The sequence below is a fragment of the Rhea pennata genome, chromosome 4 (genome assembly GCF_028389875.1).
Source record: "Rhea pennata isolate bPtePen1 chromosome 4, bPtePen1.pri, whole genome shotgun sequence".
NCBI classification, from domain to species: domain Eukaryota; kingdom Metazoa; phylum Chordata; class Aves; order Rheiformes; family Rheidae; genus Rhea; species Rhea pennata.
In genome coordinates this window covers 46,368,162-46,378,880 of record NC_084666.1, presented here as the reverse complement: position 1 = coordinate 46,378,880, position 10,719 = coordinate 46,368,162, and the positions used below count along the sequence as shown (strand labels likewise).

Here is a 10,719-nt window from a genome sequence, read left to right as displayed (position 1 = left end):
ATTTTAGGGAACACCAGCAAATCAGCACCAGTTCCTGTACTACAAAGATTCCCCCTGTTCTTCCAGACTGGTGACTAATTTTCAAGAAGAGCTGTAGTCAGCATGGATGAGGAGCTGGGAAACAGGTGGGTGTCTCAGCAGAATGGCTCCTTCTGCTGCTTCCTGCAACTGTCGACCAAATTGTCAACTGACCTCAGCTCCATGAGCTGCAAAAGCACAAAGCCATACTGGCACGGGTGTCAGTCTGGTGCTCACTGGTACTCGAAGAATATTTTTCATAAGGGTGGCACATTTTTGACATACAGCTGTCTCAAAGACATGTTTTGCATATGCTTGTATTAGCAGTGAGGAAGAAGAATTAAATGTAATTCTTCAGGAAGCTACATGTCAAAACAAATGACATACAACACGGATTTGTGATGGCAATCAAATATAAATGATATTAGGAAACAGCAGTGCAATAGACTTAGCAAAATGGATTAATTTTTATCAGAACTATTTTTATCTGAAATTATTTTATCAATAATTCCTGTCTTCAACCGAAGATAAACTGTAGAATAAATAGGGAAGTATGCAGGTAATTAGGTTTTAGTAACATTCTAGAATATAAAAAATATATTTTTCCAATTTCTAAATAATGGATTTCCTAAAAATATGACTTTTTTTCCTCTTTGCATAGGAATCTGCATGAATGTCAATTTAATGATTACTACTGGTAGATGGAATTTTGATATCCATTTGGTACTGATTTACACCAGTATTTTCAAGGCTGCCAAAAAGCAAATCCAGAAGGCAGGCAGCCAAAATTCCAGAACAGACAACTGTCTTTTATTTTATAGCTTATGCATTGTAAGCTTAATATGATTTTCCACTAACAAGTTCTGTACCTTCTCCAAAGTGTTAAAACTGGTGTACAGAATTGCAAAGTAACATAGCCTCTTCAAGGCACGCTAATATTAAACTTACGGCAAATTATAGAAATTATACTGTTTACTTAGGAAAAAAACAGTAAGGTTAAAAGAACTACAAATGATTTATTGCAGACACTTGTTTCAATAGTCACATTTTTAAGCTCAACTATGTATGGAACAACAATATGTCAGCTTAGTGTTGTTTCTTGTCTGATACAGAATGAGCAGATACATAAAAGACAAGGAAAACACTGTGGTAAAAGAGAAGCACGAAGTATCATGTAGTGATTATCTTGTATGTTTGATAAATAGGATGTAATCTGTACTTAATCCTTCCAGAAAGGCCACAAAAACAAGCTGCATTTCAAGTACTAAAGAAGATACAGATAGGAACAGGATTTGCTCACTTTTCAGGCAGAACTATAAAAAGTGTCCGCAGACTTAGAAAAAACAGAAGCACAGTTGGGGCCATGCCTTGTGTTAAATACAATGACTGAGTATGATGACTGAATACTTTGAAGATTTCTAATGCTAATAATATCTGAGTTGCAACAGCAATATTAGTGAAGAACATTTTCTTCACTCATCCATCAGTCTAGACTCTACAAGAAATGAAGCTCCAGCTATTACTATATATTAGTCAATATGAAAGACCAAAGACCAGCTTTGCTGTGTATTCTTCCATTGCTCATCCTCTGCAAAGATGAACCCTATTATGGTAACACGAATTAGAAAAACATATAGTCATAAGCACACTCTTGTATGGTAAACACCCCTGTGAAGCTGTAACTGCATGAAGCTGTAACATCACAAAGAGTGTCTCTCATTCTGTTAGGAATTATTTTATGTAACATTAAAGTCAAAATCAAAACAGTTGTAGGTATTGAAATTTTAACAGGTGGAAGATAAATTCTGTGAGTATTTTTAGCCTTTTATAATAGAAAAATGTATACAAAATTAAATTTTAAAATACTGTTGTATTATATGCAATTATGCATATAATTGCAAGATATGCAATTATACGTGTTGATAATACGATATTATATTGCAGTTGCTTTTTATGTACATACATTTCTCACTAAAATGTATGGTCAAAGGTCAAAAAATAACATTGGCCATTCAGTTGCAAAAATAATTTCAAGATCAAGAGGAAGCCAGAACAAGTCACTGCGAAAGGTAACGAACTAGCCTTCAAATTTCAGTAACTACATATGCAGCCTGTATCAACATAAAATGCAAAAATACATTCTTCCGTCTTCTGATATGTGTCCAAAGAAGATTATCTCCCAGCCCTCAGGTGGCCGATCTAACAACCCAAATGTTCTGAAATAACAGCCATAGGCCCTTAAACTGACATCCCATGTTCAGATATGCAAAGGGCAATGGCTCCTCTCTTTTGCTTTTTTCTTCCTGACACAGGTTTTTGGTTAATTATAAAACTTTCCTCCTTGTTATGACCTCTACAATATGTACCTGTACATATCTGACCTAGGCGCTGATTAGATGGTTCCGTACACCCCACTTTTAATACCTGTGATGCCAAAGAACAATCAAAGATTTTCAATTATACACTGAAAACAAATTTACTGTAGATGTATTTTCCATGTGTTTTATTGATTTGATACAATATACATACATACACAGCAATATACGCATGTGTATGTGTCTGGATATACATACATACACAAAATGCGATATGTATGATCTATTTAACAAACAAGGCCAGATTATCCGGTGTCGCAGAGATGTGCTCAGCACAGGACCAAAGAATGATGTGGAGGAATACAAGCCTTTCAGATCTGTAACACTGTCCTACCCTGCAGCTGTCTGGGGACCAGACCTGCTTCTGTAATAGAACAGAAAGATAATAGGTATCTATTATAGATCTAATAATAGAGAGGAAGGGTTTTTTTTATCTTACCATGGGTTATTCTGTTTTCCAAAGGACTCTGTAAGTGATCAGTTGTTATTTAATACCATGCCTCTCAGGCACTACACTTGGACATGAGAGAAAAATGGAGAGAAACTGCCAAAACTGCCAAGTTGGATTCACAACACAAAGATATCTAATAAAGCCCACTGGAAAGCCATTGCAGATGGGACAATCAAACCAGGCCCAACAGCTTAGTGGGACACAGGGGCTGAGATGGGGGAAGTCTAGCAAATGAACAAGAGATAGCTGGACAGAAATCCTTCCTTTAATCTTGCCCATCCCCAAGCCTGCTGTATTTATACATCCCTCTAGTACACTCTTACAATACAAACACAGAAGTGGTCAGAACCCCTTGGCACGCTAATGAAGATTTTCCGCAGTAAAGAGTTACTCCCATTAACTTGTTATTGACACACTTTATGAGAAAAACATAAAAATCTGTCAAGCACCTGGCTGTATGCATTACATTAGAAACTGTAGTTCTGGGGAACTGAGAAAGAAGCCTCATGGACTTGCACTGCATTCTATGAAGAAGAACAGAAGTAGTTAGAAAGTTTGTGGCTATGTTATCTAGGCGCCTTTTCAGCCCATAAAAACATAAAGAATACTGGTGATACAGCTCTGACAGGCATGTTTTGCATGTTAAAGAATAACAGAATACATTTTAAAGAATAACAGAATACATTTTAAAGAATAACAGAATACATTTTAAGCCATATGTTTTTAAACAAACCATCAGCAGTTAATATCTAGATCTGAATTGCTTCCTCTGTTGTAAGTTCATGGCTTGGATCGATGAGACATGTTTCTATCATTCTCCCATCAGATATTACTGGAGAAGTGGTAGGAGTCTGCATAGTAAGTAAAGAGAGAGAAGGAGAAAAACTGGGAGTCATGGTTGCTGGAGGGTATTCAAGATAATGAGTAAGGGGAGAACGAGGATATTTTTTAAATGCTTGTCCTGAGGTTATATTTGGCATTCGTGGTGGCACTGTCCTTATGCCAGGTTGAGCTACCGATGTTATCAAGGGAGGAGGGAAAATAAAAGATTTGTTCTCCTTAGGGAAGCTAGGAATGTGTACATTTTCATCCTTCAGTTTTGCAATATCATTAAACACTGAGGCAAGAGGTTGAAATCTGGGTTCCCAGCTGAACAAATAATCTAAGTTACAGCTCCCTCTGAGATCATCATCAGAGGTGACAAGAGTTGCAAGTGAATCATATTGGGAGTCCTGCATATCTGAGCTCAAGATACGTTCTTTTGTGAAGTCTGTCATTATGTCTTTCTCTTTTATTTGAATTTTCTTAAGCATTTGAGATAGCATTTTGTCATGTGCATAGACTGTATCACAGGTTTCTTCTCCACTTTCATCTTTAATGACCTGCATGCTCTCTGTGCTTTGACTGGTAGCCACAACATCGGTTTCTTCAGATTGACAGGACAGTTGATCAGATTCTCTGGGAATTCCTGAATCTGACACCCGTGAGCCTCGCTCACTTAAAGCTGAACCAGTGCTCTTTCTGCAAGGATGTTCATTGATCCTTTTGATTTCCTCATCTTCTGCAGTTTCCCCTCCAGCTGAACCATGGCCACTAGAATCTGAATGCCTACAGGGGTTACTAACATCCTCCTTCTCTCTGATTCCTACTAAGCTCAGCCACTCTGCTATGGTACCCATGGGAAGCTTACTGCTCTCAGTAATCTGGATTTTCTGGCAGTCCTTAGGGACTTCATCTTCGTTGGCCAAATTTAAATCAGTAGCCAATGAAGATGCTGCTTCTTTTTTCACACAAGAGTTCATGTTGTCTTTTTGCTTATATCTCAGAATAAGTGCAATAAGACTGACAGCAAGCAATAAGAATACTATCAAGGAGACAGAAAGGCTAACAATCAGGCCATATGCAGAGCCTATGGGATAATTCTCAGGAGAATTAGAAATATTTACCATAACTGTGCACACAGTGAACTTTGAGCCAATTTTTGGACTATGAGCTCTTACTAACAACTCCAGGATATCATCTTTCCTTTTGCTGCCATTTTTCTTTCTATGAACAGTTTGAGTTAAATAAACATTACCACTGGTTTGATTTATAGAAAAGAATGGAGAAGATTTTAGCAAGGAGTAACGAACAACTCCATCCAGTCCACCGTCATTATCTGATGCTGTCACTTTTCCAAGTAATTGACCTGCTTCGTTTTTCTCAGGGAGATTTAAGAAATATTGATCCTGGGTAAAAACTGGGGCAAATTCATCTCTCCCCTCAATATCAACCTGAACTGTAACTGTAGCCAATGAATCACCTTTGTCTTTTGCTTGGATTATGAGACAATACCTATTCTGACTTTCATAGTCAAGCATTTGCTTTGTATGAATGTCTCCTGTCAAAGGGTCGATGAAAAACATGTCATGGTCTCTAGAAGCATCATGATGAGCCAAACATGAAGACTGGACAGAATAGGTAATGTGCCCATAGGAGCCTTTATCAAAATCCAGTGCCTTAACAGTGCACACAAAAGAAAAGGTAGGCAAATTTTCACTGACAATACAGTTCAGCTTGGGAAACAAAAACACTGGGGTATAATCATTGTCATCTAGGACGCTAACAAGAAAAACAGAAAAAGCCACATTTTTTACATCAGCTCCTCCATCTGTGGCTTGGATAATCAAAGTGAACTTCACAGTGTCTTCATAATCCAGAGTTTTCATCAAATCCACTGATCCAGTTTTCCCATCCAGGCGAAAATATCCCTTGTCATTTCCAGAGATGATAGCATAAGTGATCTCTGCATTAGCTCCTGCATCACAATCATTTGCTGAAACCTCAGTGATATGACTACCTATAGGGATGCTTTCTTTGACATGAATATGATATTCCAGGTTGTTAAATACTGGTGGATTATCATTAACATCCAGTACGGTTATTAGTACAGTAGCAGTTGAATTTAAGGAAGGTGCTCCTTGATCAGATGCAAGGAGGACCAAACAGTGGGAAGAAGCAGTTTCCCTATCAAGAGTATTGCTCAAAACAAGATTGCCAACAAGCTTGTAAGATATTTCTGACTCCGTAAGACTTGTTTCCACAGAGAATAGATTATCAGCATTGCCATCAATAATAGAGTATTCAATATGTGTATTTTCATGTGTCCAGTCACAGTCAATGGCTGAAAATGTGAGGATACTTTCTCCAACAGAGGCATCCTCGCTCACGCTGAGATTGTACAATGCCCTTGTGAACTTGGGGGCACAGTTATTTACATCTTCTATTTGTATCTCTACAGATGTAACCGCACTTAAAGCAGGATTTCCACTGTCCTTAGCTTCTATAAGGAGTTGAATAATCGAATTATTTCCCAGGTTTATCACTGGCTTAGTAGTGAATACTGAACCTGAAAATAAAATAGAATTAGTTAAAACCCCTACTCATCAAGGCAAATAAATGTGATTCTAAGAGCTGAAGCTAATCAATTGTATTTGAAAATGATCAAATTCAATGGCTGCATAGATACAAAAGTAACTTTAAGAAACCATAGTTAATTCTGCAAAGCCAAGGCCCACCCACAATGATACAGTACACATACTGTACAGTACTGTACAAATGCACATATTGTATATAGACTAGCAAAAATGTCTCTTAATTGGTTGAACTGGTAAACTGCAAAATAAAAAGCAAAATAAGGCTAAAAAATATAGAATCATTATTAAGGGCAGCTATTCTCTGCAAGTCCATTACTGAATGATATTAATTTTCCTGTCTTGCTATTCATTAACAGCACTATAGGCATGTTTGTTACTTAGAAAGGTTTGCCAATAAGTTAGGTAAATATATTTCATCCAAATTGCTTCTCTTAACATGCTCATAAGCCATTTCCTTCTACTTTATTGTTTGTGGTGTATAGCTAAACACTGCAGAGACAATGGTGCGTGACAATTTTCTGATCACAGCTAAAAACAATCACTAGCCAAAGATAAAGACAGAGTGATGAATACAGAGTAGCAAATGGGTAAAAAAAAAAAAAAAGAAAATATCTGCAATTGGGTAAAACATCTATATTTTCAGCATTTGCAGTTACCGTCACCCAACAAATACTGCATTCAAAAATTTCTCCCACATGAATGCTTGTGAACAATTATATGAAGTATCAGTGATATGAACTTGCTCAAACTGAACAATAGTTGCAGATTTCTGCAATATCAATCTCTGAAACTGAAATAAACAAAAAATCATAAGTATACATATATACATAAATACATACATACATACAAAGCAAGAGAGAGAGATGCACAGTGTTTTCCACCTCCCAGAATATTACAACAACACGCCAGAATGTTTAAATTTGTAAATCTCTAAACTATTAAAGAATATTATATCCTTTGGAGCGTTCTCAATTTAGAACACGTTTAAATTCCATTTAGAAACATAGAATCAGTAAGGTTGGAAAGGACCTCTGGAGATCACCTAGTCCAACCTCTCTGCTCAGCAGGGTCACCTAGACCATGTTAGACAGGGTTGCAGCCAGGCAGGCCTTGAAGATCTCCAGAGAAGGAGACTCCACCACCTCTCTGGGCAACCTGGTCCAGGGCTCTGTCACTCTCACAGGGAAGAAATTCCCCCTCACGGTCAGGCGGAACTTCCTGTGCCTCAGTTTCTGCCCAGTGCCTCTTGTCCTGTCACACGGGGCAACTGAAAAGAGTTTGTCCCCGTCCCCTTGACACCCTCCCTTCAGGTACTTGTACACACTGATAAGATCCCTCCTCAGCCTTCTCTTCCCCAGGCTGAAGAGGCCCAGCTCTCGCAGCCATTCCTCAGTAATCCTTAGGATTACTGGATAATGCAATCCCCTCAAAGCACAGATCTTAAAAACATACAGCCCCAGCTGTAGAGAAGCTCTGTTATGATAGCTACAACTTGTACTGAAAAGTAGTAATTATGAACTTAAACTTCATGAAATCTAATGCATGAACTGAAATTTCACAAAACAATGCAAAACCTGCAGCAACATTTCTGTTAAATCATGTCATAGGAATAGCATCTATAGGAAGTTTTGGCTAGCTTTGTACACAGTTCAGGAAGAAAATGAGAACTCTGGTCTGATGCTATCAGCTCTTCAGGGATAATGGCATACTTAACCATAATGTATGGTGTATTTGAATCCAAAGATTCCAAAACTCAAGTGATCACTGGCAACAGGTTAGGAAGTGGAATATGAATCTTCAGTTTACACTGTGTAAGTTGAAATAATGAATCATGTTAACAGACTCACCACTCTTATGATCAATGGAAAATCCCTCAGAGGAAGAAAGCATTCGGTAGGAAATCATTCCATTTTGCTCTGAATCTCTGTCCATAGCAGAGACTGTCAGAACAGCTGCATCCACAGAAATGAGCTCTGGCAAACTCACCTGAAGTGTAAAACACAATGACAGTTTTGATAAAGCTTGATAAAAGACTTTGAACATAACAAAGGCATTGATTTGATTAGGGAAAAAAAATACAGTTCCTAGCTTTGGAAAAAGTTTCACCTACTCATTTTCCTCACTGGACAAAACTATAAACAGTTAAGATATTCAAAGCAATGCACACCATAGCGCCAAAATTTAGAGTGAACTTTAAACAATATTAAAATCCATCTATTTCGGGTTTCATTTTGACAAAAAGTTCAACAAATCGCTGAATATTTCTTTCTAATAATATATCAATGGAAGGAATATTTCACAGTGCACTGCAGATGTGACCAGCTTTTTTCCATGCTTTCAGAAACATCTTGATTCATTACAAGGGATGCACTTTGTAGATCCATTCCAGAGTATCTGATTGAACCTTAAAAAACACATATACCCTGAAAGTCCCAGCACCAGAACATTTAATATTCACTAGATTATTGCTGTAATTTAGTTTTTCAAAATGCTCCCTTTCTTATTCATATAATCTAGGAAATCAAGAAAGTCCTTTCCCTTCTTCAGAGCTTCCATTATCTGAAGTCCAGATAAAGTATTTTTGAGACCAAAATTTCCTCCCACCTTATAAACCGGATTTCAAATGTTAGCGATACAGCAGCTACTTCTGTCATAATTTCAAGTGTTAGTTTGTATCATTTTACTGCATGCATTATAGCTATGTATATCCATATATTGTATAAATATGAAAACTTGTGAAAGGATACTAAAAGGGTAAAAATCACAGGGCTATGAATAGGGAATTTTACATATCATTGTGAGTGAAAAATAAGCTGTGTATCATATTGTCCAAGCAGCATGTGAAAAATCAGGATTGCAGAGCCAGAAGCTCAGCTGGTTTTTATTAGCATAATCAACAGAGTGACACTGATTTACATCAGTTAATAATCCTGCCTCTAAGGTCTGCTTCAATCTATAAAATAAAATCCTAATGCTTACATGAGCAAATACTTGCCTAAACTATTCTGCAAAATCAGACATATATGAGGGTTGAGAAAAACTTAAGGCCAAGTCTAAAGAAAAATTTCAGAATTTAAAGTGTATTTTTAATGGAATTTAGACTTACAAGTCTACACAGGTGATTCACACAAATCCTGCCGAATCAGGCACCTGAAATTTTCACAGGTGCATATAGTCTATCCCATAATTATCTAAGCAACTATACTCCTGCTCCTGCACACGCTGAGAGGTAGCAATTTATCTACTAAACGATGTTTAGACATACTTCTTAACTAATCTGTCTGAAATTTGTAATCAAAGCATTGTTAAATCCAAGTCTTCTGTGGTGTCTTATATTTTAGGCCCTGAGCACTACCAACATATGCAGAAAGCAGCCGGTGAAGCACACAACTGTTCACGGAACTGCAGAATCACTGAGGTAGGAGGGGACTTCATGAAATCACCTCATCCAACCCCTCTTCTCAAAGCAGGGTCAGCTACAGCAGGTTGCTCAGGGCCATGTCCAGGCAGGTTTTGACCCCACATCCTCACTAAGCAACCTGTTTGAGTGTTCAATCACTCTTAAAATAAAATATTGTTTCTCATGTTTAAATGGAATTTGAATTTTCTGGGTTTCCCTTTGTGCTCATTACCGCTTGTCCATTCACTAGGCACCACAGAGAAAAGCCCCTACTGCCCCCATCAGGTATTTACAGGCATTAATAAGATCCTCTCCTCTCCAGGCTAATCAGCCCATGCTCTAAGCTCTCTTGGGCACCAGCTTTGGCAAAAGCCCCACAGTCTAGCCCACATAAATTGTCCTCAGAGGACAATTCTTGCCCTTCCTTTAGCTCTCCCTCTGCAGCCCCTCTCCAACAGCAGCTCTACGCTTAGTCTGTTTTCCAACCCTAACCCTAAGCCCCTACGTGTGCTGAGCCTTAGACAAAGCCCTCAGGGCAAAACTCTTCTGGCAGCCGACCTTTATTCTTGGGAGCCTCGTACGATACATGCTCCAATTCCTTTAATCATCTTAGTGGCCCTTAGTTGCTAAAAACAATTGCAAAAACATTGTTGCACAACTTGACTCTTAGAATAGTCTAGCAGTTACAACTTTTGTCCAGAAGTGCAAAAGCTAGGCTCTGAGAGCTCCTCAGTCTCGTAGGAGATATTTGGTATGTTGATATTCATATCTCTCACCTCCAAGAACAGTACAGTTGCTGTAAGGCAAGGTTACATGTTACAAACTATACATGCATAACCTGCCACAGGGACATTTGCTATCCCTGTGTGGAGTTGTGTAACGAATGAAATGAAGAAACACAAACCATAATAATAGGGCCAGAATAAATGTATCAGCTTGTGAACTATTCTCTCAAAAAAGGATGTTCCAAATTCTAAATGATGCTTTCCAAACTGTTTTTGTATTATATCCAGTAACTCCTAGCGATGAGCGCATGGTCTGAGGAGTACAGCTAGAATT

At 38.0% G+C, this 10,719-nt stretch overlaps 1 protein-coding gene across 1 annotated transcript in view; it reads right to left on the bottom strand.

The window, feature by feature from the left end:
* Positions 1-3,593: 3,593 nt before the first annotated feature.
* The window catches only part of DCHS2 (dachsous cadherin-related 2), a 104,742-nt gene continuing 97,616 nt past the window's right edge, over positions 3,594-10,719 (bottom strand). The window contains exons 19-20 of the mRNA XM_062574939.1: positions 8,108-8,246; positions 3,594-6,232 (exon numbers count right to left, since the gene is read on the bottom strand). Coding sequence (XP_062430923.1) covers positions 3,594-6,232; positions 8,108-8,246 — 2,778 coding nt within the window. The remainder of the gene's footprint in view (positions 6,233-8,107; positions 8,247-10,719) is intronic.